Here is a 27,012-nt window from a genome sequence, read left to right as displayed (position 1 = left end):
GTATTCAAGGTTCTATACATATGCAAATTAGCCCCGCCTCCACTCACTCACTCAGATCAGAGATCCACTGGTTGACGATCACATCTGATTGGTTGTTTGTGACGTCAGAAACACCAGCGATTGTGTTTTTGAGACTGTCTTTAGTTCACTGCCGTTTTAACGAGAAAATCCTCAGCAATGCTGTCGACTTATGAATATGCACATGGTTTGTCTTAAAGCACATTAAAAACACCATATAGACACATAAACAACATTAAAAGCTGGATTTTCACCACAGGGGGACACTTTAAAATCCAGTGTCTCACACTTGCTGCTCTTTTTTATTGCCTTTCTATAAATATTAGGTATCATTCAAAACGTTCAAATATCAAAATCCGTCCTGTAAAAACATACTGTGAAATCAGACATTACATGTTCATGGAAACGGCACTTTATATCTTTTCAGTCGGCTCCATCCCCTAGTGGGCAGTGTCACATTTCATATTACACATTTTTTTTTTTAAACTATTTTATATAAATATTTTTAAATCTAATCTTGACTAAATGCATATCTCATACAGGTCTGAAACTTCCATAATTGGAATGGAATATGGGTATTGCCCAGTGGCTATTTTTTGGAATTTTTTGGAATTTTTATAAATTTTAAATTTGGAACTTATAGGAACTATATCCGAGTTACATTTTAATTAAATCGGGAGTTGTGCGTTGTGTGTTTTCAGCAGCCTGTTCTGTTCCTAAAAATTAATAATAACCCTCAAATAGAAACTCAGAATATTACGCAAACCTGCAATAATAAAATATGACAAATAATATACTTAATTATTCAATCTCACTTTATTAACCATACAGGCATGACTTTGCATTTACGTAATAAGTAGGTAATACATTATTTTCCATAAAAAAGAAACTATATGCAATCACACAATTATAAGAAATTGCTTGTAAAATAACGTTTCCCTATAGGGAAACTAAAATATTTTTATTTTATACATTTTCTTTTATATTTTTGCAGAATTAAGAAACTGACATTCAAAAATAAATCTACCTGTGAAATGATTCTCCTGCTGTTTCTTCCACAGAATAAAAAAATAATAAAGGTAATTGCGACTTTTTATCTCACAAATCTGACTTTTTTTTTTTAGCAGCGCCACGGTCTGACACCTAGACTGACCTCAAGCGAGTCTCTATTGATGGCGCGGTTTCTATTGCTTTTTTCAACCTCGGAAACTTTCATTGACAGCAGTTTACATCACACGAGGGGAAGAGCAGCGCAACTCCCCCAGATTAGCCGACTGTAATTTAAGGAGAGACCGCAGATTGACCGACACACACTCGGCTGATGGACAGTCGATGGCTCGTGTTCGGACTAACACAAGATGAACAGAGATGGACCAACGCGGACAGGACACCACGAGACATTTATGAAAAGTTCCCCAGAAGAAGAAGCCGTTCTCGCTCGGATCAGGAACGATGAACACCACCTCGAGCTCAAACACCAGCTCTCTCCAGCACGCGCTCTTCACGCGCAATGTTCCCGCGCTCGTGTTCGGGGTTTCGCTCATTATTGTGATCATTTGTGGAAATGTGCTCGTCTGCCTTAGTGTTTACAAGGAAAAAGCCCTGAAGACAACGACTAACTATTTCATTGTGAGTTTGGCTGTGGCAGATCTGCTGCTGGCAGTTTTGGTTTTACCCCTGTTTGTTTATGCAGAGGTAAGTCATGCGTTTATAAGAAGTTCATTTTGTAACGCATTTTGTTGATGATCCAAACATGGTTCTTAGGTATTAGTAGCCTACTATTTTAGTCTACACTTTTAGTAGCCTACTACAACCATTTATCTAAGGTCTGTCGTATTAGGTTGATGTATATGAACACTGAAATATAGATTGCAGTTTTAAGACGTGATTGTACTATAATTAACTTATTAATTAACTAATGACTAATTAACAAAAATGTATATTAGTGTTAAAACGATTAATCGTGATTAATCACATCTAACATAAAAGTTTGTGTTTATACAATGTGTATATTTATATATACACATTACATCTTCAATGGTACTGTACTAATTACTCTCTGTAAAAATTATTGCATTACTTATTATTAATTACCTTATAAATCCCTTTTCAACCTCGACCAGTTGAAATATACACATGGATACACATGGAACTGCTCTTTTAATTCTATAAAAAAATATATAGTATAAAAATGCACCAATTATTCTTGGACTGACTAAAGTGTTTTAAAGGGAGAGGGTTAAAATAAAAACAGGCCTACATTTTAATATTAGACTTTACATTTTGATCGTTAGCCTTTACTTACAGTACTGTAACTTACTGAGTAATGTATTACAACCATATATATATATATATATATACACACACACACATACATGCATAAATATATTTGAAAAGAGTTACTACATAGGCTTCTATCTTTGATTCTCTGTCTCTTTTAGTCCACTTATCTTGTTATCCTCAAGTTGCCCCCATGTTAAATCGGTCTAGTTGTTAGGCTCATTAGATTAGTTTGACTCGTTTAATCAAGGGCAGTCGAACGTCATCTGTCTCGATACAATTGCTTACCTGTTTGAAATGAATTGCAGTAATGAAAGATGGAAGGAAGTGTGGCGTTGTTTTCCATCATTTATGCGAAATACTCATTAATACTCTTTTTGACATCTGTCTTTCCAGTTTCAAGGTGGTGTCTGGTCATTGGACGTGGCTCTTTGCGATGGACTAATGACCATGGATGTAATGCTCTGTACGGCATCTATATTTAACCTCTGTGCGATCAGTGTGGACAGGTTTGAATTTCCCATCATATTGATATTGCATAGCATTGCTTTTCCAGAGGAAAGAGAAAAGTTGCTTTGGGAGGCATTTTCTCAAGAAAGAATGCGGAGGGAATAATCAGTTTTTAGCATATTATTTTGATCTAATCGGGGTTGCAGAAGCAGGTCACGCTGGTTTTGAAGTTCATTCTTATAGTGCGTAAGACCATGTTCCAGCAAATCATTGAGTAACTTTATTAAAGAAAGATGAGATTAGCATTATTCTCCAGTCGTGACCCAAAAACGGACCTCTGATCTGATTGCAGAAAGCAGGAAAATAACCATTCTAAATTCAAATAATAAAATGCATCTAACATTGGATAAGAGAACAAATAATCTTATCATCTTGTTGATGTCAAACACAAATTCACTGTCTACTTAGAAGAAGCTAGACAAATTAGGCAGATGCTATACTAAACATGGTTGCAAGTTGGTGAAATTAAACCAAACATTATTTGGCGTTGTTAGGTTTGCATAATAATATTGATCATAATTGTGTGTGCAATTTAAAACTGAAATGTATGTGTTAATCAGTTTAAAGTTGATGAAATTGATAACTTTGGAAAGTGGGCAGTGGATTTTTTAGTTTCCAGCATGCTTTGCATTGGACTGAGTAGGGAGAATAAATGTTGAAATTAATTGTCATTTTATTTGTTTTTAGTGAGGGGAAAAACCTGTTTAGTGTTTAATGCTGTTATGTTTGACATTAAGGGTTTGTTCACACTAGTTTGGTTGGTTCTTTTGGTCCGGACCTAAAAATAATACATAAAGATAAAATACATATACCTAAAGATAAAAAAAAAACAAAAAAAAACGAAATGCCTTTTATGGCACATATTTTGCAAAAACAAACATCCAAACCAATGTTTACTATGTGCAGGACCAATGTGTGTGTACATATGATGGTATTTTGACTAGATGAGAACTCGTGAAGAGCTTATGAAATGTGCAGGGATCCCTCCATCTTTTTTATGGTTGCATCTTGTGACATCACATCCGTTTTTTGGTTCATTTCTGTCTTTGCTCCATGTTCCATTCATGTTTCAGAGTTTGATTGTAAGTGAAGCAAGACCCATCTTTTCAACGTCTTTGTCACAAAAGTCGGACATTACATTGAAGAGGCGTGCACTGAGAGGCCAGAATGAAAGTTTTTATGACATCTTTTTATGTGTTCTGCACGTCTGAAAAAGACGTTAATGGATCCTTCGTACAAGGTTAAAAACTAGTTCAAATGTGGCCATTTTCAACATTATTTATGGTCTCATTTAGACAATTTATACTGTTTCTGGACCAAATAAATAGGATGCATTAAATTAAAACTCATGTTTATTTCCTTACATTGTTTAGATGATGATATTTGTTTCATTTTAAGTCACCATTGTGGTGATCAGCGTTTGCTTTAGTTGGGCTCTTGGTCCCAACTTTTCGTACTTTAGCTTTTCTTTGGCTGTTGTAACTGTGTGTTTGAATAACACCATTGTTGTGACAGAGAAAGCCAAGAAAAATGTAAAATTGGCTCACATTAGCTCCTTGTTGTTGATGATAATGATGAAATCAAAGTAAAGTGAGCATTTAACGTTGTGTTTAGACTATTGTGTTGATATCTGGAGTTTATAACCACCAACCTTGTGGAACTGCATTATTTGGGTCAGTAGTATGGAAGTTGGACAAAAAGCAAGTTTACACAATGTTTTGAGAAAATGATTTTGACTCACAACAATGGTGACAATAAATACAAAAAATGCTTCATGCTGCAATGCATGATGGGTAGCTCTCATAGTACAAAACATCCTTGATTGCCAAGCTTTTTTGTTTTGGTTGTCACCATTGTTGTGAGTCATTATCCAAAATCTTGATATCTGTGATTCACTTTCTTAAAATATTTTGTACACAGTGATCATTTTAAAGTTACTGATCCAAATAATGCAGTTCCAGAAGATTGGTGGTTATGAATATCAGATATAAAACCAAAAGTTTAAATGCTGTTTAATGCTTGCATTGTGTTGAAGACAGCTGATTTTTCATTTCTTTGGCTTTCTCTGCACAAACAATTGTGTTGTACAAACACACAATTACAACAGCCAAAGAAAAGCTAAAGTAAGGCGATCTGGGACCAAGAGCCCAACTAAAGCAAACACTGATCTCCACAATGGTGATTTAAAATAAAACAGATATCACTATCTAAACCGCATCTAAACAATGAGTTTTAATTTAATGCATCCTGAGAGTGTTTATTTGGTCCAGAAATAGTATAAATTGTCTAAAAGAGACCATAAGTTATGTTGAAAACATGTCCACAATGGCCACATTTGAACTAGTTTTTAACCTTGTCCGAAGGACCCATTAACGTCTATATCGGACATCCAGAACACGTCACAAAAAGACGTCATAAAACTTTCATTCGTGACAAAGACGTTGAAAAGACGTCTTTTGGACATCATTTTGCTCAGTGGGTTGTTTCAATCCAACCAAACGTGCAAGTATGAACACACCCTTAAAAGTGTGACTTCATGAAGATAAACACTACATAGCAATGAGTGAGCTAATGCCAGTTGACGAGTAATATCTTACATTTTACTATGATAGCTGTGGATTTGAACTGAAATACATAAAATTGGCTCCATTCAGTAATCAACTTAAAAAATTGTGTTTGTCACAAATGATTAAGTTCCTCTAGCTCAATGTAGTTTGTTGTTTGAAATACATAATTTCATGCAACGCTGTCATGACTCAAAAAGATTGATGCAAATGAGCGGTTGCATATTTTATTATAAGTAATTTTTAGCCACTGACTACAGCTTTTGGCTTTGTCGTGATTATGGATCTTATGCTACGTACACACCGGACGCGAATAGCGCGTCAGGCGCGAATGATTTCAATGTTAAGTCAATGCAAAGACGTGTTACATGCGTAAAAAATTCCTACGGCGCGAATGAGGCGTGGTGCGCGGCGCGGAAGACGCGAATACGCCTTGTTCGCGCGAATTGAGCGTCTGGCGCGTTAAGCGTTAAGATTGATGCAAATGAACGGTTGCAAGTTATTTTTAGAGTGTGGGTCTTCAAAAGCGAAAACCAGTTGAGAGCCACTGACTACAGCTTTTGGCTTAGTTGTGATTATGGCTCTTAGGGTACGTTTACACGACAACGATATGCTTAAAACGGAGACGTTTTTCCACTTACATTGTCAAAACAAACCCGTTTTCAGGCACCTAAGTTGTCATTGTCATGGAAACGAACGAAACGGCCTAAACGCACATTTTTAGTTGAAAACGGTGTCGTGTAAACAGCCCATTAGAAGTCTTTATTTATTTTACATGTTTCCATATGCTAAAGTTGAAATATGTATAATTTTAACAGGTTTATAGCGGTGTCCATACCGCTTAACTACAACAGAAAGCACGTCGACTATCGGCAAATGGTCTTGCTCTCTGCGACGTGGCTCTTGGCGCTGGCTGTGGCTTCTCCCGTCATCTTCGGGATAAACAATGTTCCTCAAAGAGATCCCACAGAATGCAAACTGGAAGACGACAATTACGTGGTGTATTCGTCCGTCTGCTCCTTTTTCATCCCGTGCCCCATCATGCTCCTACTGTATTTTGGGATCTTCCATGGTTTGCGCAAATGGGAAGAAGCACGTAAAGCCAAACTGAGGAACAGTATTCATGCTTGCCGTAGTTTACAGCATGCGGCGGTTGCTGCCGCTCTCCCACCATTGGGATCTCGAACCATGTCTCTGCCGCGGGTCATTGAGAGAGATCTGGCCCAGTCCAGTCTTGAGGAGCTTGATGACTTCAAACCGCCCGTTTGCCCTTTCCCACCGGAGTATATAAACAGCTCCATTCAAACCGTGGCCTACACTGGCATTAAACACGGCCAGCCAACTCAGCGAAAGAAAAGGGCTAAAATCAATGGAAGGGAGAGAAAAGCCATGAGGGTTTTACCTGTTGTTGTGGGTAAGTGTTGAAATAATACTTCTGTGAGTGGTTGTTTGTCTGTGCTGATGAAGTTTAAAGTACTTACTGTATAATTCGATGTGAGCATAGACTGTAAAAAGTGGGTGTGGTGACGTCACCTGTTGCTTTCTGAAGAGCGTTTTTGAAGCCTTAAGTGGGCGGAGCCGGTCGTCGCCATCTTGGATGAATGAAAATTGGCAAAGAGGCGGATTATCTGAGGTGATGCTAACAGACAGACAACTCTCTCTTGAATCCAACATGGAAGTGAGTTAAACTGCAATTCATCAACTGGCCACTAGAGACAGGCTCTAAAAGAGAGTTAATCCCATAGACCCCCATGTTAAAATGCCCAACTTCATAGCAGAAATACAGATGTTTACAGCCTGGTCCAAAAAGTGGTTTTGGTCTATATAGCTAATTTTGACCTTCATGACGACTGTGAGAGGGGTGCATTTTTGTATAACTCATCCGTTTAAATTATATTAAGCCTTAAAGTTATGCATAATTAAGGACGGCGGCCATTTGAGTGACAGGTGGATTAGCGCTGATGTCACTACTAGCCGTTTGTTGTCTGTTAGCGTCACCTCAGCTAATCCACCTCTTTGCCAATTTCCGGTTATCGGGGAGTGACGCGCTGCCAAGATGGCGGCGACCAGCTCCGCCCACTTTGGGCTTCAAAAATACACTACGGGTGATGTCACAGACACTACTTCAATATTATTTTAGAGTCTATGCAGCAGACAAACAGCTAATAGTGACAGTAGCAGCAATCCACCTGTCACTCAAATGGCCCCGCCCCTGATTATGCAGAATTTGAAAGCTTAATATAATTTCAACAGATGAGTTATAAAAGATTCACCCCCCTCACAGTTGTCATGAAGGGCAAACTTAGCTATATAGACCAAAACCACTTTTTTGCACCAGGCTGTAAACATGTTTTTTTCTGCCCTAAAGTTGGGCAAGTTAACATTGGGGTCTATGGGATTGATTCTCTTTTGGAGCCTGCCTCCAGTGGCCAGTCGATGAATTGCAGTTTAAGTCACTTCAGTTCCATGTTGGTTTCAAGAGAAAGACCGGAAGTTGCCGCTTGGATGTGAGCAGAATGAAAGAAAACTTTCAAATACAACTTTTGAGGTTTTATCAATAAAGCAGCCTAATTAGTTTGTGTATGTAATTATAACCGTCAATGTCAAGCTTTGCATGAAATTGCCACAGAAGTTGAATTTCCCTGGACCACACAGATAAAACCAACCACAGGCAAATCCCTCTATCCAATTATGATGCCGTGGTTCACCTGGTGCCTTGACCTCATTTCTGGGACACCATTCATTAACACAGAGACGTTCAGCAAAGACTAGAGTTGCATTTTTCAAATCTTTCCTTATTTTAATTATAATTATTGTTGTTGAAAATTGGTTTACTATATCACGTATTCTGAATAAAGAGTGCATTAGTGCCGTTGTTTCTGGAAGATTCAGAGACTGACATGTTTTGCTTATCACAAATTTGTTGACTTTTGGAAATCATGTTTATTTCGAAACAAATAAAAATGCAGATCCTGTTGTAAATAATAGTAAAAAATAAAACTGCTGGTCCATAATTACCCTATAGCAGATTTTGACTAGTATACAAATATTTACATATTTTAAGAGCTTAAAAAGATCGTCATTCGCAGTGCTTCATGGGAGTGGACGGAGCTAAAGAGCTCTTTTGGTGTGTTTTATCTGTTTCAACTCTTTTGTTTCAACTTTTTACTTGATTAGAAGAAAACCTAAATTGATACTTTTACTCAAAAATGAAAATTCTGTCATGATTTACTCCAAACCCATATGATTTCTTTTTCAGTTCTGCAGAACATAATTTTGATGAATGTTAGCCAACATTGGACCATATTTACTTAAAAAAAAAAAAACAGACATTCTTCTTTTGTGTTCCACAGAAGAACGAAAGTCAAACAAGTTTGGAATGACATAAACGTGAGTACATGATGGAGTTTTCAATTTTGGGGGAACTATCTCTTTAAATAAAAAGTGGCACAGCTTGCCCGCTATATTTTTAGGACAGCCTGAAATGTTTGTTGTGTTCTGTTAGTCATCAGACAATATGTATCATATTCAGACCATGTAAAAATAATAATAATAATACTAATAATTTGGCTGGTAACCTAAAATGTGCTTTATGTGGTAAAATCCTATTGAACAGTTTCAAGCCGAATTTCAAATGTTGGAATGTTCTGGAATGTTGGAATGTTATGGAATGTTGGAATGTTGGAATGTTATGGAATGTGGGAATGTTGGAATGTTATGGAATGTTATGGAATGTTGGAATGTTATGGAATGTGGGAATGTTATGGAATGTTCTGGATGGAATGTTGGAATGTTCTGGATGGAATGTTGGGATGTTATGGAATGTGGTAATGTTATGGAATGTTGGAATGTTATGGAATGTGGGAATGTTATGGAATGTTATGGAATGTTGGAATGTTATGGAATGTTGGGATGTGGTAATGTTATGGAATGTTGGAATGTTATGGATGGAATGTTGGAATGTGGGAATGTGGGAATGTTATGGAATGTTGGAATGTTATGGAATGTTGGAAAGTGGTAATGTTATGGAATGTTGGAATGTTCTGTATGGAATGTTGGAATGTTCTGGATGGAATGTTGGAATGTTCTGGAATGTTGGAATGTTATGGAATGTTGGAATCAATGTAATACGGTACAAAAAACAAGCAGAAACAAGTGATAAAAGCATTGCTGATACACATTGTAGTCTATTTAAAAACACAATTCTCTCAACTTTTCAACCAAAAAAAAAACTCTTGCAGGGAAATATGACCTGAATATGACCTGATTACTGGTTACATCAACAGGTCAGAAATGACTCCTTAAAGAAACAAGACATTTTCCATATTTCCCGTGTACAGTAGAGGAATGTGTATGTTTTCCTCTCCTCGTGAGGATTCAAAGGTTGGGGGAAGTGATAACTTTTCTAAAGATGTAAACATTTCTTGCATCACAGAAACATGCAGTTATGCTGATGATCTGAAACTTATTTTAACTCCATTACTGGGTATTTATAGAAATAGCATTAATATACTTGAATAATTCAGCAGAGCAGAGGCCACTGGAGGAGCACATTAATAACCATAACATATATAAGGTTGATTTATATGTGCAGCTTTTTTCCCGCATTCTTCATAACATTTGACTTAGTTTGGTCGCTTTCGCAAGAGATTCTTATGTCAGCATTGCATAATGCAGAATTAATGAGCGTGATTTTGCAGGTTTCTGGGTTATCCTAAGCTTTCCAGAGCTCTTAAAGTCATTCTTGAATATTATGAGCCATGGCTGATCATTTTTCTTGCTTTATCAGAAAAGAAGCAGGACTCTGACCACAACGTTCTTAGGGATGTCCCGATCCGATCCACGGCATCGGTATCGCGCCGATACCGGCCCAGAACGCTAGATCGGAGATCGGAGGGGAGAAAAAAATATGAGCGCTATCCAGTTTAGCGGCGCAGCCTGTCACGTGATGATTGTTGTGTTTACGCACACGCGCGCAGAGAATCACTCTCGCTTTGCGCACGGATTCTAATGTAATCGGATGATTCCACCCACAAAAGCTGCATTTCAGTCTTTTCAGAAATTCATTGGCTATCAGAAAATAGCGTCATTTCATTCTCTATTGCAACTGGATAGATAAACTGTTACTCAAAGAGAGGTAGGTACCGATCTTCACCAGGCACGCTCGTTGGCTGTTGGAGTTTAGAAGACACCCCTAACACTCGCCGATTGGCTAAAATGACCTGTCAATCAATAGTTCATGGGTCAGTGGCCATTTTGACATTCTTTTTTCTCCAATGTTTACGTTTCAACTGAAGTTAGACGGATCAATAGTGTTGTGCTACGTTCACACCGGACGCGAATCGCGCGTCAAATTCGCGCCTGACGCGTCTAGTTTGACGCTTGACCACTAGTGTTAATTCGCGTGTCAAGAGCGAAACTGGCGCGCGTAAAGTTTGAAGCGAAATTTACGCGCGTGACGCGCGTCAGAATCAAAATCCGTTGGCGGTCATTGTTTTTATGTCGACCGAGCATTCATCAAGAGAGTTACCGCTCTGTATTTACTCTGGATAGCAGAACAGCGGCGTGGGGATCATCGTCGCCGTATATTTGTGTCCACCGGACCCTTCGGAGCCGAACCGTTTGGCGAGTTTCACCATTTGCTCGCTCCAGGAGCTGCGCTGGATGATGGCCGCTGTCAGCGGTACTTCCGCCTGTCACGCGCCCAGTTTGATGACCTGTTGTCCCGCATCTGAGCGAGGATCACCCTCGCCCGGCCCCTCATCCATCTAATCTAGCTGTCATTTATTTTTGTTTTGATAATAAATAGAGCCAGCCTTCAAAAGTTATTAACCTGTCCTGTGATTTTTTTCTCTCTCTCACGTCCAGACACGAATTTATGCACATATGATATGTTGATTGTCTTTACAACATAATACTATTTCTAGATATGGAATGAATAACATTCAATACAAAATGAACATGTCTCCATATAGAAATAATGTTTTAAGTGATGAAACATTTGCTTTGTTGTGCATAATCCCACCATGCATTTAGTCATATTAACAAAATAATTTATTGAAGCATCCAGACACTTCACCACGTGAGCAAGCAGCTAGGCTCCTGATTGGTTAACGCGGCGCGAATTCACGCCAAAGTTCAGATTTTTCAACTCGGGCGGCAGACGCGAATTCGCGTCAAACGCGTGAATGCACAACGCTCAATTCGCGCCAACTTGACGCGCGAATGAGGCGTATTCGCGTCTTCCGCGCCGCGCTCCACGCCTCATTCGCGCCGCAGGAATTTTTCTTGCATTGACTTAACATTGAAATCATTCGCGCCTGACGCCCTATTCGCGTCCGGTGTGAACGTAGCATTAGTGCGTCGAAGTTGTGATAGCGCTGTCGGCTAACGCGAAATGCTACTATTTACATTCCATGGATGTTTATTCATATATACAATTGTTTTGGACTAAAAACTTCTTCAAATTGGATTGTATGGACGCTTTACAGTGAAACCAAACCATTTTTGTTGGAATGTGGACTAACAGATGGCTAATTGGTGAGTTTCTTCCAGTTTGTGTTGGTTTGTTTTGGCTGTTGGTGGTCTGACAAAGAGACAGATTGTGCCCGCTGTGTTGATTGTATCTTAAAATGGTTTACGCCGTTCGAATCACGAGTTTCTCAGCTTTCCAAAGATCTGTATTATGTTTACTTTTGTGTTTGTTTTGTTTTGTCTTTCACAAAGTTAAACCTATAAACCACCCTGTGGGCCGTATACGGCAAGTCGGACCACGAAAAAAAAAATATCGGACTAATATCGGTATCGGCAAAAGCCAAAGGTGCGGCATCGGTATCGGAAGTGAAAAAGTGGTATCGGGACATCCCTAATAATGGCATATGGTCAGACAGTGGATCTAACCACTGAGTGACCACAGTGAATCTAACACAGAAAATGATTTTCAATTACTTACAAAAAACATTTACAGTAATGGACAATAGGAATTCCAGTGGTTTTAAAAACAGAAATGTGATGTGTGATCTCCACCTGCAGGTGTCTTCCTCTTCTGCTGGACACCGTTCTTCGTAGTTCACACGACCCGAGCCCGCTGCGAGTCGTGTCATATCTCTCCAGAGCTGATGAGCACCGTGACGTGGCTGGGTTACGTCAACAGTGCTCTTAACCCAATCATCTACACGGTCTTCAACACCGAATTCAGGAAGTTCTTCCGAGGATTTCTCCCACGCTGCTGTTCATGACATCCACCAAGCGCTCCATAAGACATGACAATGCCATCATTTATGCTAAAGACGTCTCTTCTTGAGTGGAATTGTTTTATTTCGTTGTTTTGTGCTTTCTTTGTGCCTACCATGTACTACATCCATATTTTATATATAGTGGACTTATTTTCAATACAACAAGTGGTGCCTGGAACATCTCTGCATCATTTTATAATGTGCCATATTGTGTTCAAATATGCTTCAGTCTGAATTAAGCTAAGATTAATGGTATAACATATATAATGCATTGCATATTTTAGATCTGTGAGGTGTTATTGCCCAGAAGAAAGATTTTAAATTAAAAGGCATTGCATATTTTGAAACCGTAGAGATTTCATTCTTTTGAACATGGAGCTGAAAACTAGTATAAACAGAAATGTGTGATAAAACCTCTAGACGGAGGAGGTTTGAAACTGGTTAAAGCTTCTCTGTGAAGGTTCAACATCATCATGAGAAAGTGTCTAATGAGGTTCCAGAAAAGCCCGATGGATTTTACCGTACTTGGTCTCTCTCTACTTATATTCTTTGAGCTCATCTGAAAGAGGGATCAGACACCTGGGCAGAATTCCCACTTGTCTCTCTTTTTTTTTTCTCCCTCTCTTATTGAATTATAAATAAAATGTCTGCATGATCAAGTGTTTCTTCTCTAGTATGCCTGACGCTGGCATTTCTTAGAGAATTACGAATCACCAAGATCTTTGTCCTTTACAACTGACATGTATCTTCCAACAAAAAAAAAAAATGTTTTGCACCATTTGCTTGTAGACCGTCGGTGAGAGAGAGCCACATTTCGCATTTCCAAAACAGATTTGCACAAAACTTGCGATATTTTCTAAATGCCGATAAAAAACTATTGCGAATTGACAGCGTTTCCATTAACTAATTTTATGCAACATTTTTTTCCCTCTCACGATAAGTCACTCCAAAAATCTAAACAATAGGTTTTGGTAGGTTTACGTACATCCGCCACACTACTAGTGTTTTAAAACTAGTGTTATCCAAGCATTAATGGCAGGGAAATCTTCTTACACTCATGAGTGTTTCTCCCTCATTTCTGCATCAAGATCTTGTTGATAAATTGTGGCATTTCTTTGTTGTTTAGAATCCAACATCCCCGTAATACCTTTTTTTATGAGTTTATAATAAAGAACCGTCTCGTCTTCGGTCCAAACACACCACGTCATCTTTAGAGATCGCGACTTTAACTGTTTAAAACTTTAAAACTGTTTCAATTGCATTTTTTTGTGTAATAGCCTATTCATTTTTCGAATTGCCTGAAATACCACCTCATACGAACGTAAAAACATTTTTGAGATATATGGGAGTTTTTGCCCATTGGGCGTATTTTTAATTTAAAGGCTAATGGAAACATGGTTGGTGAGGAAAGCGAGCCTAGAATTCATGACGGCACGATTGATATTCAAAACGGTAAGTAAGTGCTTAGTCTTACCCAGATAGCAATGAGTCGGCGGCGCTCCGAAGGCAGTAGAAGCGTCAGAATGGCGTAATCGCAAACGTTTGACGGCGGACCACCGGCGGCAGCCGCTTCCGCCTTCGTTCCGCGGCCGGCCCGCCGCCATTTTACCAAAGGCGGACCTTCAGCGACCCGTCGGAGGCAAACGCTTTTTTCGAGCGAGCTGCCCGCCGCTTATTGCACTATATATATTTATTTGAATATTTATAGCATTAGCATCCATATTTATTTCGCCTTCCTTTTTGAATGACGAATACAGATGAATCTGCTTACAAAGACGGCCCTTACAGCCTCGAAACTCACTGTGAAGTTCTTTTTCATTCTTCAAGGGGAAAAATAATGTTTAAAATATGTAACCAGCGGTTTACTGTTAGCAAACATCCCAACACCACCGACTGAACAGAAGAAATTATCTGCAGATAAGATTTACATGTCAAAGAGGCGGAGCCTCAGAGCCACGCCCACCTATTACATCATCACCATGGACCAATCATGATAGTTCGAAGCTGTTTGCCAGGTGAAGTCAGTGAAGTTTTCCCAAACTCTCAAAAAAAACTCCAACTCGAACTTCATTTTGGCCTGATTTTGTTAATTGACGTCATACAACTTCGCTATCAGGGCCTTTAGAAAAAACTTCAGGAGGGTTGATCACAAATTAGAAACCAATAGATGTTAAGTGAAAAACTTTTTTCATCTCCATAGAATTATATACAGTAGACAGCTCAAGATCCCGATATATAAAGTTATACTACAGTTTGTGTGTGGGAAATTCATGGTTTGCGCCACATTAGGACAATTGCCATTCAGGCCGTACTGCTTCATTTGAAAAATAAGGCTATTCTTCAACGCTATGCTATTAAGCTCTATTGTTCGGGTCACAGCAATCTCATGGCTTTCCTCCATGACAGCCAACCTGCATTTTATATGTGCCCATAAGTGCATCCAAAATAGGCTTTTGTTTACCTTTAGATGTCCTGTTATATCACTATTCTGCTCCGGTCTCTTCACTACCATCATGTCAAATAATTTGCTTCCTGAAACATGGATTTTTGTTTCTTGCCAGATAATTGAGGGCATTGTTTTGCTTCAGACCTTGTATAGTACCGGGCAACAGACTGAATTGAATTATGTAGTCTAATTGTCACTTACTTGGCATTCTCAGACATTGACACAATGAACTGAGCAAATCACCTTCTCAACAGACGAAACAATGAGTCCTCGGCTTCTCAAAAAGTCATTATCAGCCTCCAACTATTTTCCTCGTTGTGTGTCAATTCATGGTCGTTTATGAATGCGACAAGCACAGAGCTTTTCTATTGCCTTCAATCAAACGTTGTCAAAACTGTCATGCAAGGCGTCACATGTCAAAACCTAGACAGCGGATTGTTATTTTTACTGCAGAAGTGACGCATCTAAATGTGAGCAGGGCCAGTAACTTGAGCTGTGATATTAAAGGGATACTTCAGGATTTAGCATTAAGCTTGTATTAGTAATACCATGCTTTCCACCCTCATATCCCCCTGAGACGAGAGATTTATATATCTTTTGTGTGGAAAAAAATCCTCAGATGACGCAAAAATCGTCATTTTGCTTCATCTGAGGATTTTTTGTCCAGAGGCTGAAGACTACAGTCAGTAGTCGGGTCTGTCCCGCATGTCCTCCTCCCGCCCATAGAGGGCGATCTCACTCACAGATCAGAGGATTTCCATCGCTGATAAATCGCTTTTATTTGCTGGGCAACGATTGATCGCGTCCAAAATAAAAGTTTGCGTTACATATTATGTTAACACAAACCTTTATTTTGTATGCATTTTAATTTCTTCCTCTTTAATGATGTTATGATATGTGTGTGCGCTGTGTATAATTATTTTGTAAACACACATAGGCTATGCATATAAGAAATATTGTATACTGTATGTATATATGTGTGTGTGTTTATATATATATACATAATTTATATTACGTATAAATATAAAATATTTATTATATAAATAAAAAAATTCTTAAATATATACAACATGCATGTGTGTGTATTTATGCGGGATGATTGTACACAGTACACACACTTATATTATATAAACACGGGCTTTTGTTTTGGTTGACATTAATCATTGCACAGCATTTTTCATTTTAATACGCCTATTCACGGCAGCGCCATCTTTGATTTTTAATGAGAATGAAAGGGAGGCTGTGAGGGATAGACCTGCATCTCTTCAATGGGCTGTACTGTTATTTAACGTGTTTTCGGATTGTTCTGCTTATGAAACACTGGAAAAATATCTTTCCAAGACATTTCAGTTGACAAAAAAACTCCCGACAATGTAAGCTGTGGAAAATTGTAAGTAATCTAGGAGCTTTATTCAGCTTTTTACAGCGGATGCCATTGGAAACACGGCAAGTCCTCACAGCCTCACTTTCATACCTGTCATGGTGCTGCTCTGAATAAGGTCTATAGGCTACTGTTTGAAGAATACCTTTGCATTTTAATTTCTTCCTCTTTATTGTCTAATATATCAGCTTCTTACTGATATCAGTCTAAAATAAGTCCTAAAAAGTCCTATATCAGTCAAAAATAAAAGCTAATTTCTATTAATGCAAAAAAAAATAATAATAATTGTCAGATACATTATTAATGTATATATAATTTTAAACAGTGCTTGTGAATTTTAACATTGCTTACAGTATGCAGAGTAGAGTATGTACTTAACCCATAAACGCATTTTTCGGGTCGTTATTGACCGGGATGTCATTCACTCATTATAAACAACATAACAATAACATAAAAAAAAAGTATTTTATTTTTTAAAATCTAATCTTATTTTTGGTTTTCAAAAAACAAAAATAAACTCGTATAGTGTCCCTAATAACCCGAGGTATGTAGCTAATAGCCTAGTTTATGTTTTTTTTTTTTTGTTTGTTTTTTTTTTTTTTGCACAGAGCAATTCACCTTTATTCCTCAAGATGGCGATCTCGGATACACAAAGATTATCCAAATGCTGAATGTCAGATACACATATCTTCATAAAAACATTCACACATTTACGGGTTAATTAGTACACCTCTACACACACACAGTCTGCTCACTACTGAGAAAGAGCTCAACGAACAATCAATCCCATTCTGGGTCTCCAGATCCGCGTCAAGATGAAATTTGGTTGTTCACTCCTTGTTTATTGAAGCCTATCGAGAAGGACAGAGAAAAAAAAACATTCAAGTGTATGTATATTAAATTGTTATATTAATTGTTTCCTCACAAAGAAAGAAACAATTCAAGCTGTTTTGTCAATTGGACTTTGAAATTAAGGAACATTCTGGAAAATTATATACAGTCAAACTAAAATGTATTCTGACGCCTGCAACATTTCTCACATTATCACAGTTTATTCGCAATAGTTTATAAAATGGTAATAAAATATGACACTGTGAGTTGATATTTCACTAGTTTTGTCCATCCATCTGTTAACTACACGATTAGATAATACCGATTTAGTTCAACAAATTACCAAGCAATGCTTAATTCTGTTCAATTTGTGCTGTAAAAAGGTGCATTAGTAATTAAAGAAAAACCACTACAGCAAAACATGATCAGCTCAAAGTGTCTGAATAAATTTAGGGCAAAATTGTTATACGTTTCACTGGTATAGTCACTGTGTGAAGAAAAATATATAAAAAAAATTAGAGCTGTCAAACGATTAAATGCGATGAATCGCATCCACAATAAAAGTTTGTGTTTACATATATGTGGGTGCACAGTGTATAATTATTTTACACATGCTTGTATATATTTAAGAAATGTTTTTTTGTATATAGATTTATATATAATTTATTTTATATAAATAAATATTTTATATAAAAATAATATTTTTTCTTAAATATACATGCATGTGTGTGTATGTATTTATATATATACAAAATAATTTTACACACAGTGCACCCACATATATTATGTAAACACAAACTTTTATTGTGAATGCGATTAATCGTGATTAATCATTTGACATCTGGTGTCTGAATAATTGGTAACTATTTACAATAAAGTTCATTAGTTAACATTAATGAATGTGTTAACTAACATGAGCAATGCATTTGTTACAGTATTTATTCATCTTTGTTAATGTTAGTTAATAAAAATCCAGCTGTTCATGTTAGTTCAGAGTGCATTAACAACTAATATTAACAAATGAAGAGTTCAGATGCAAAAGCCTCTAAATGCCATTTGAAATTTTCTTCTTTAATGATGATTAAAGAAGTCAAACTTGTATATTCAAGTTCAGTAATTTCACTTAAATAACAATTAATAGGTAATTATCATTGCCATTTAAGTGAAATTACTGAACTTAAATATACAAGCTTGATAAAAATCATCATTAAAGAAGAAAATTTCAAATGGCATTTAGAGGCTTTTGCATCTGAACTCTTCAAATACAACCTTTGATTTTAACATTGTATTAGTAAATGTTGAAATGAACACTAACTAAGATTCATTCTTAGTTCATGTAAAGTGGTACCGAATCATTTTTGGTTTGACTGTATATGAAAGGTACGGAGGCGTATTGCATTCACTTGAAGAAAAAAAATCTACTCTGTTTTTCTGAATTAACGAGTTAATTTTTCATGGAATTTTTTTTTTTTTGCTTTGTTTTTCTGAATTAACTCGTTAATTCAGAAAAACAGAGCAAAGACTTTTTTTCTCACGAAAAATGAACTCATTAATTCAGAAAAACAGCAAAAAAAAATTCTCATGAAAAATTAACTCATTAATTCAGAAAAACAGAGAAAAAAATTTTTCTCATGAAAAATTTATTTATTAATTCAGAAAAACAGAGCAATTTTTTTTCTCATGAAAAATTAACTCGTTAATTCAGACAAAACAGAGCAAAAAAAAAAATTCTCATGAAAAAATAACTCATTAATTCAGAAAAACAGAGCAATTTTTTTTCTCACGAAAAATGAACTCATTAATTCAGACAAAACAGCAAAAAAAAATTCTCATGAAAAATTAACTCGTTAATTCAGAAAAACAGACAAAAAATTTTTTCTCATGAAAATTTACTCATTAATTCAGAAAAACAGCAAAAAAAATGTTCTCATGAAAAATTAATTCAGAAAAACAGAGAAAATTTTTTTTCTCATGAAAAATGAACTCATTAATTCAGAAAAACAGAGCAATTTTTTTTCTCACGAAAAATGAACTCATTAATTCAGACAAAACAGCAAAAAAAAATTCTCATGAAAAATTAACTCGTTAATTCAGAAAAACAGAGAAAAAAAATGTTCTCATGAAAAATTAACTCATTAATTCAGAAAAACAGACATTTTTTTCTCATGAAAATTTACTCATTAATTCAGAAAAACAGCAAAAAAATGTTTTCTCATGAAAAATTAACTCATTAATTCAGAAAAACAGAGCAAAAAAATGTTTTCTCATGAAAAATTAACTCATTAATTCAGAAAAACAGAGCAATTTTTTTTCTCATGAAAAATTAACTAATTAATTCAGAAAAACAGAGCAAAAAAATGTTCTCATGAAAAATTAACTCATTAATTCAGAAAAACAGAGAAAAAAATTTTCTCATGAAAAATTAACTCATTAATTTAGAAAAACAGAGCAATTTTTTTTCTCATGAAAAATTCACTCGTTAATTCAGAAAAACAGAGCAAAAAAATTTTCTCATGAAAAATGTACTTATTAATTCAGAAAACAGAGAAAAAAAATTTCTCATGAAAAATTAACTCATTAATTCAGAAAAACAGAGCAAAAAAAAATTTTCTCATGAAAAATTAACTCGTTAATTCAGAAAAAACAGAGCAAAAAAAAATGTCTCATGAAAAATTAACTCATTAATTCAGAAAAACAGAGCAATTTTTTTTCTCATGAAAAATTAACTCGTTAATTCAGAAAAACAGTAGATTTTTTTTCTTCAAGTGAATGCAATACGCCTCCGTAGAAAGGTGATGGCAAGAGGAGCAAAAAACATTTATTCCTCCATAACTCTTTTAGAATACAAAATGTCATGAATGTTCAGCTGAGCACAGCAGACTGATATGATTTATACATGTAAGAGAAGTGAGATTGATTATACCTCGTCTCCGCCAGCGTTCAATAGGGTTTCCAACTCCTGCTTCCAGCCGAGGAGCTCCACCAGTTTTTTTACCCCACTGACTACGTCTCCCAGCTCAGCCACATCAGTGGGACGGGACCCCCAAGAAAACGGCCCCACGAGGTCTCGATTTATTAAAAGCCGTGGCACAGAACCACGTACGGCACCGGCCAAGCTGGCGAACGGCTCCACCTAACAATTCACATGAACAGGCCTGTGTAAAAGCAGTTAGCAGATGAGTCAACAGTGACATCTGCTGGTGATGTGTTTCCTTAAAGTCCTCCTGTGGTGAAAATCCAGCTTTTAATGTTGTTTATGTGTCTCTGTGTGTAAATTCATAAGTCGACAGCATTGCTGAGTATTTTCAGTGAACCAAAGACAGTCTCAAAAACACGGTTTGACATCGCTGGTGTTTCTGACGGCACAAACGACCAATCAGATCAAGTGTGGATCTCTGAGCTGAGTGAGTGAGTGGAGGCGGGGCTCATTTGCATATTCATAGCACCGTATACTAAATGAGGCAAGGGTGTCGAGTTACATTCAAGCTATTTTAAGCCATTAAGACATTTGTTTTCAAGGAAAAAACATTTAAATACGTAATTTTGATTATCAAAAATTCATTGATCTGATTGGTTACAAGGTTGTTTGTGATGTCAGAAACACCAGCGATTTCAAACCGTGTTTTTTTTTCACTGAAAACACTCAAATACAAAATATTTGTCTTAAAGCACATTAAAAACACCATATAGACATGTAAACAACATTAAAACTTGATTTACACCACAGGGGCACTTTATTTATTGAATTTGAGTACTTAACTTTGACTTTATATGTCATAATTTTGACTCCACTATGTAATAATATTGACTTTTCGTTTTGTTTTCAAGGAAAAAACATTTAAATACTTAATTTTGATGATCAAAAATTCATTGATCTGATTGGTCGTTTGTGACGTCAGAAACACCAGCGATTTCAAACCTGTCTTTGGTTCACTGCAGTTTTAAGGAGAAAATACTCAACTAATGATTTACACATGCTTTTTCTTAATAAAGCACATTAAAAACACCACATAGACATATAAACAACATTAAAACTTGATTTACACCACAGGGGCACTTTATTTATTGAATTTGACTACTTAACTTGGACTTTATATGTCATCATTTTGACTCACTATGTAATAATATTGACTTTTCGTTTAATAAAGTGTGACTTAGTATGTCATGATTTCAACTTTTTATATCATAATGATTTACCAGAGTATGATTTTGTTCTCGTGTGGCAGAAATGGGCCAGACATGCCCCACAGACACATAAAACACTGATTTTATAAGTGAAATTTGGTCTCCTCACCTCTAGAGATGTCCCCATGACTATGAGTAGATCTGCTATCGGGAAGTCTCTCAGGTAACTGAAGAACGACTGAGGAAGCTCCTCGCCGAAGAACACGATGTCAGGCTTGATGACTCCTTTACAAGTGGAGCATTTGGGTATTTTTCCTTCCATGATATCACTCTATTGGGAGACAACCATACGTCAGGAGTAGCTTCACAACCATACCATAATCAATAATACAATTTCCAAATCATAGCAAAATATTTAGGTTATGACATGCTTGTTTTTAAAATGAGTTGGTCAATTATGGGTTTATTATGTTGGCTTGACAAGCCAATCCATCCATCCATCTATCTGTGCTGCTAGCAACATGTTAAAACGTGTTAGCAATGTGTTAAATCATGTTACCATTACCAACATGTTAGCAATGCACAAAATCATGCTAGCAACATGCTCAAACATACTAATATGCTAAAACATATTAGCAATTTGCTAAATAATGCTAAAACATGCAAGAAAAGTGTTAAATCATGCTAACAACATGATGTTAGCTTACAACATGCTAACATGTTAAAACCACACACATATATATATATATATATATATATATATGAAGAGTTCAGATGCAAAAGCCTCTAAATGCCATTTGAAATTTTTTTCTTTAATGATAATTTTTATCAAAATTGTATATTTAAGTTCAGTAATTTCACTTAAATAACAATTAATAGGTAATCTTCATTGTCATTTAAGTGAAATTACTGAACTTAAATATACAAGCTTGATAAAAATCATCATTAAAGAAGAAAATTTCAAATGGCATTTAGAGGCTTTTGCATCTGAACCCTTCACAATGAGGCATCTATGTGTTTTATATACACACACACACACATAGATGCCTCATTAGCGGTTGTTTCTATGGGTTGCTTTACTTTAGCCGTCTGCCATTTTGGAACAGTCAAGGCCGGTCCGTAAACATTCAAGAGCAAGATGACTGAGCGTCTACAACTGTAGTTAGACGCATGTATGAATAACAAAAGATTTTGTAAAAACTAATATAATACAAGATGAAGGTGTCAGCTAACATAAGTTACCATAATAAAAATAAAAACATTAAAAAGTACCATAGTAAATGTGTAATATTGAGTTAATAAAAACGAAATTCAACACATTCTCACCTCGCAAATCTAAAATGTGCTAACAACTTGATAAAACATTTCAACAATAGGCTAAATCATGCTAGCAAATCTTGCTAAAACATGTTAGCAATGTGCTAAATCATGCTAACAACATGATAAAACATTCTATCAATGTGCTAAATCGCGTTAGCAACATGGTAAACCAGCAATGTGATAACTCATGCTACAAACATGCTAAATTATGCTACCAATGTGTTAAATTATGCTAAAACATGCTGGCTATGTGCTAATCACGTTAGAAACATGCTAGGAAGCGTGCTAAAACAACTGAACGTGTTATAATATGCTCGCAACTTAGCACATGTTTATAACATTTTATTGACTTCTTTGAGCGAAATCTTAAAGTTATTTCAAACTTTCAGTTTTATCGAGTCAACATCAAAGTTAGTCATCAAACTTTACTAATCTAGTTTTAAAAGTCCAGTTTCAGCAGTAAAATATTCAATATTTGAAGAGTTCAGATGCAAAAGCCTCTAAATGCCATTTGAAATTTTCTTCTAAAATGATCATTTTTTTATCAAGCTTGTATATTTAAGTTCAGTAATTTCACTTAAATGACAATTACTAGGTAATCTTCATTGCCATTTAAGTGAAATTACTGAACTTAAATATACAAGCTTGATAAAAAAATGATCATTTTAGAAGAAAATTTCAAATGGCACTTAGAGGCTTTTGCATATGAACTCTTCATTTCTTAAATTTCCAGAAGTACAAAAATGTTATGTTTTCAGGCACTTTGCAAGACAGGTTAATCTCAGTGGTCAGTTATGTAAAAACATCACAATGTCTTGAGTAAGTACAAACTGTGAGCAAAACACTTTTTTGCCGCTTCCCAGATAGCAAACTGACATTGAATCAACGTGGAAATATGACATCGAAACAACGTTGATCTGACATTGTTTTGCTCATCGAATTAACGTTGAACCAACGTCAGACGCGTCATTCTTTCAAAACTAACGGAAAATCAACTTGAAATCAACGCGTTGTTTCAACGTCATGAAAGCAAACCAATTTTCGATTTCATTTAGCTTTGAAGAATGCCGCGTCTGACGTTGGTTCAACGTTAATTCGATGAGCAAAATCAACGTTGTTTCAATGTCATGAGAGACGTCGTTTCCACGTTGATTCAATGTCAGTTTGCTGTCTGGGTTAGGTCTACGTCAACTTCAAGATATATAGTAGATCAAATTGTAGGGCAATAAATAGAGTAGCCTATGCTATTTCAAAATCACTGTATTATGATACTGAAAGAGGTTTCTTTTGCATAACTATCTGTACACGCCCAGAAACCACTGCCAAAAATACTTACCCGGATCTCCTCTCCTTTGTAATCCCTTCGGCAAACTGTGCATGTGGCCGTGGCGAATGTGCCATGTGCCTCAACCAACATGTGTGGGGGAATGCCAGCCACTGAAATCAATGAAAGGTAAATAACATTTATCACAGATTTACACCGATTCCAGGCATGCACGTGTGGACGGACGGTGTCACTCACTTCGTTCCAGTCCATCAATGTTTTGCGTGTACATCCTGAGCAGTTGCGCCTTATCGTGAAGCAGGCGAATGAAGTAGTGTGTCAGATTGGGTTGGTAATTACCGGGATACAGCTCTTTGGCTAGAGCGAAAAAAGGGTTTGGATTGTGATGGAAGTAATTTATTTCAAATATGGCCTCTGCATAGGGTAGATTGTACTGTTGGAGGTTGTCATAAAGGCCACTGCCAGGCGATCTGTGGGAGAAAAGTTGCAACCATCTCAAAGGTGGATTAAAGTCACCATTTGGTACGCATCTTGGTTTTGGGGTTACCGTTCGTTTTGATATGAGTTCGGTACAATATATAAGATAAGATTGGCTTTATTGTCTCGAAGGAAATTTGTCACGGGCACATGCAATACAACACTGCTGTTTAAATACAACATCCTATCAACAGTTCTAAACCAACTAAATTACACAGTGCAACCCATTCAACCACATATAATAATTGTAAAAAATTTGGTAACTAAATGTGTACCTTGCCATGTACAGAGGGTCAAAGTTCTTAAAGTGGTTGAGTCTGGGGGAAAAAAAAATAGGAAAAAGCAACAGATCCCCAATGCTCGGGTTTCTTTTCATTTATTTTATTCAGTTTGTTCCACTTAGTGGCATTTAGTCCAGTACGGTCTCCTTTAGTGTATTTAGCACTGAGCAGTAAACAGAATACACTCTTGCAAAAGACTATTTGGTTTTTGATCACAACACAAGCATCTTATGTTATAAAGTACTAATTAAATTGAATAATGCAAAATTAAATGAGTGGGGAGATTCGTTTTCTTTGCACGTGAGAGTTCATGCGGTGACAATGGCGGATGCACAAAGTTCAATATAATAATCTCTAGATCTAAGATCTAAAACATATTTTGATAGAAAGGAAATCGCAACTTTTTTTTCGCAAACGCACAAGAGGTCACTTCCGGTGACCGAAGCGCCCACAACCTCAGATCACTTGGACATGGCTGTTGTTACAAGAGGTAAAAACGATATAAATACTGTTCGTTTTCTCACACAAACCGCTCGTTTCGTGTCTTAGGCCATCAATGTGTACTTACATTTACGAGTCATTAAATCATGTTTAATCTGGACTTCTCTGTGCATGCTCTTTGAGGTGGTGACCATAGACCTCCATTATAGAGTGCCGAAGTGATGACGTCACTTTGTAGGACAACTCGGAAGCTATGGGTTCCCTCGGTCGAAAAGCAATGCATTTTCCCCATTGACTTTTGGAAAATCGCAAAAAATAAGATCTGTGTTTAACAAAGGGTTGTGACCCTTACACGTTTTGTCTAGCAATTTAATCTTTAAAAGTTAATCCAAAACCTATACATTTTGAAGCCTATATAAAGATTTTAAAAAACACAATCAGACAAAAAAACCACAAGCAGGTTATAACTGTGTGTTCTGTGTCATAGATCAAAACGTGAAAATATTTAGAGGCTTTGTTCACCACAGATCTTATTTCAGGCGATTTAGCAAAAACCCATTCAAAAATCCCATAGGCTTTAGAGCGAGGGAACCGTAATGCTAAAATGCTAACTCACTTCCGCGTTTCGGCCTACAGAGTGACGTCGTAACTTCGGCACTCTATATGACTGACAGACAAGAACGGTTTGACCTAAAAATATTAAAATTGAAAATTCTGTGAAAAACAAAGACACCTAGATCTTGGATGCCCTTGAGGTAAGCTAAAACATACCAAAAATTAATTTCAAAGTGAACTATCCCTTTAATGCACCGAACCGTGACAGTTTGGATTTAATACACCCCTAATTACGGGCCAAGAGTCTTTTGAGTCCTACTTTACCTGAAGTCTGGGATTCCACTGGGAGTGCTGATGCCCGCTCCTGCCATCACCACAACCCTTTTGAACTTGTTTTCTTTGATATTTTCTGCAATATCCTCCAGGGTCTGCTGGTGAACATTGTCACGGCTTCCTCCAAACAGCCCTCGCGTTCCCACACATGCAGTCCTATCGGGTCAAAATGTTTCAAAAATTAACTTTCACTGAGAGATTTCTGTAAAGGAAGAAAGAAAGAAAACAATACTCACGGGCAATAAATGAATTGTGAAAGAAATGCAGCATTCTTCTGTGCATGACGTGTCAAAATCTTTTGATTTGCAAGGTTTGTCCTTGACAGATCTGAGGAAAAGTGGGATATTATTCTAAGACTCAAGGGTAGAAAATAATAATAATAATAACAGCATTACAGACCAACCACCTACAATACTATGCACATTGCACATTTAAAAATAGCAGATTTTTTTGTTTTAATGATACTTTTACTCGAAGATAAAGACTATGCAGAAACAGTTATTAATAATCACAATATTTTCTATAAATGTCCAGATAACGACGAATGTCACTATTTGAAACATGATTGTACAGCAGAAACATAATGACTTTTAATAACAAGACAATACTTTGTGTAACGTTAGTTGACAGTCCTCTTCTCGACAAGAATGTCTCTGTAAAACAGCATCTGCACATGTTTAAAAGGGAAGGTTTATAAGACAGCATAATTGACTATGGTATGGCGGAGCTCGTTGTTTGTCAAAAGCCGTACATTATTTCGGCGAATTTGTAGTAGTAAACAAATACATGCACGAATGGCCGGCGGGTTGCCAGGTCTGCACAACAAAACCCGCCCAATTGCAAAAAGCAAAGGTGATGCAACCCAACCATGGCAACAGTGATTCATTCCCCACGGACTTGGCAACACTGACGTCAGACTGGTGACGCACT

The 27,012-nt window shown here is 36.6% G+C and overlaps 2 protein-coding genes across 3 annotated transcripts; one reads left to right on the top strand and one right to left on the bottom strand.

The window, feature by feature from the left end:
- Positions 1-1,123: 1,123 nt before the first annotated feature.
- drd4b (dopamine receptor D4b) lies at positions 1,124-12,954 on the top strand. The gene is made up of 4 exons (XM_039690745.2): positions 1,124-1,713; positions 2,695-2,807; positions 6,191-6,786; positions 12,405-12,954. The coding sequence occupies exons 1-4, from the start codon at positions 1,471-1,473 to the stop codon at positions 12,608-12,610; spliced, it is 1,158 nt and encodes a 385-aa protein (XP_039546679.2). The 5' UTR covers positions 1,124-1,470; the 3' UTR covers positions 12,611-12,954.
- A 7,228-nt stretch (positions 12,955-20,182) lies between these two features.
- On the bottom strand, positions 20,183-26,921 carry sirt3 (sirtuin 3). Of its 2 annotated transcripts, none has more exons than XM_039691002.2 (7): positions 26,691-26,920; positions 26,319-26,409; positions 26,074-26,238; positions 24,233-24,465; positions 24,047-24,147; positions 21,560-21,721; positions 20,183-20,398 (listed from the first exon to the last, which is right to left on the bottom strand). In XM_039691002.2, the coding sequence occupies exons 1-7, from the start codon at positions 26,785-26,787 to the stop codon at positions 20,183-20,185; spliced, it is 1,065 nt and encodes a 354-aa protein (XP_039546936.2). In that variant the 5' UTR covers positions 26,788-26,920. The 2 variants fall into 2 exon arrangements, with proteins under 2 accessions (XP_039546936.2, XP_088990425.1); XM_089134299.1 differs by having other exon boundaries at positions 20,194-20,420; positions 26,691-26,921.
- Between the last annotated feature and the right edge of the window lie 91 nt (positions 26,922-27,012).

This window comes from Pimephales promelas, chromosome 1 (assembly GCF_988280905.1).
Source record: "Pimephales promelas chromosome 1, fPimPro1.hap1.1, whole genome shotgun sequence".
Classification (NCBI taxonomy): domain Eukaryota; kingdom Metazoa; phylum Chordata; class Actinopteri; order Cypriniformes; family Leuciscidae; genus Pimephales; species Pimephales promelas.
Note: the sequence above shows the minus strand (reverse complement) of the source record. Positions and strands in the feature narration are given on the sequence as shown.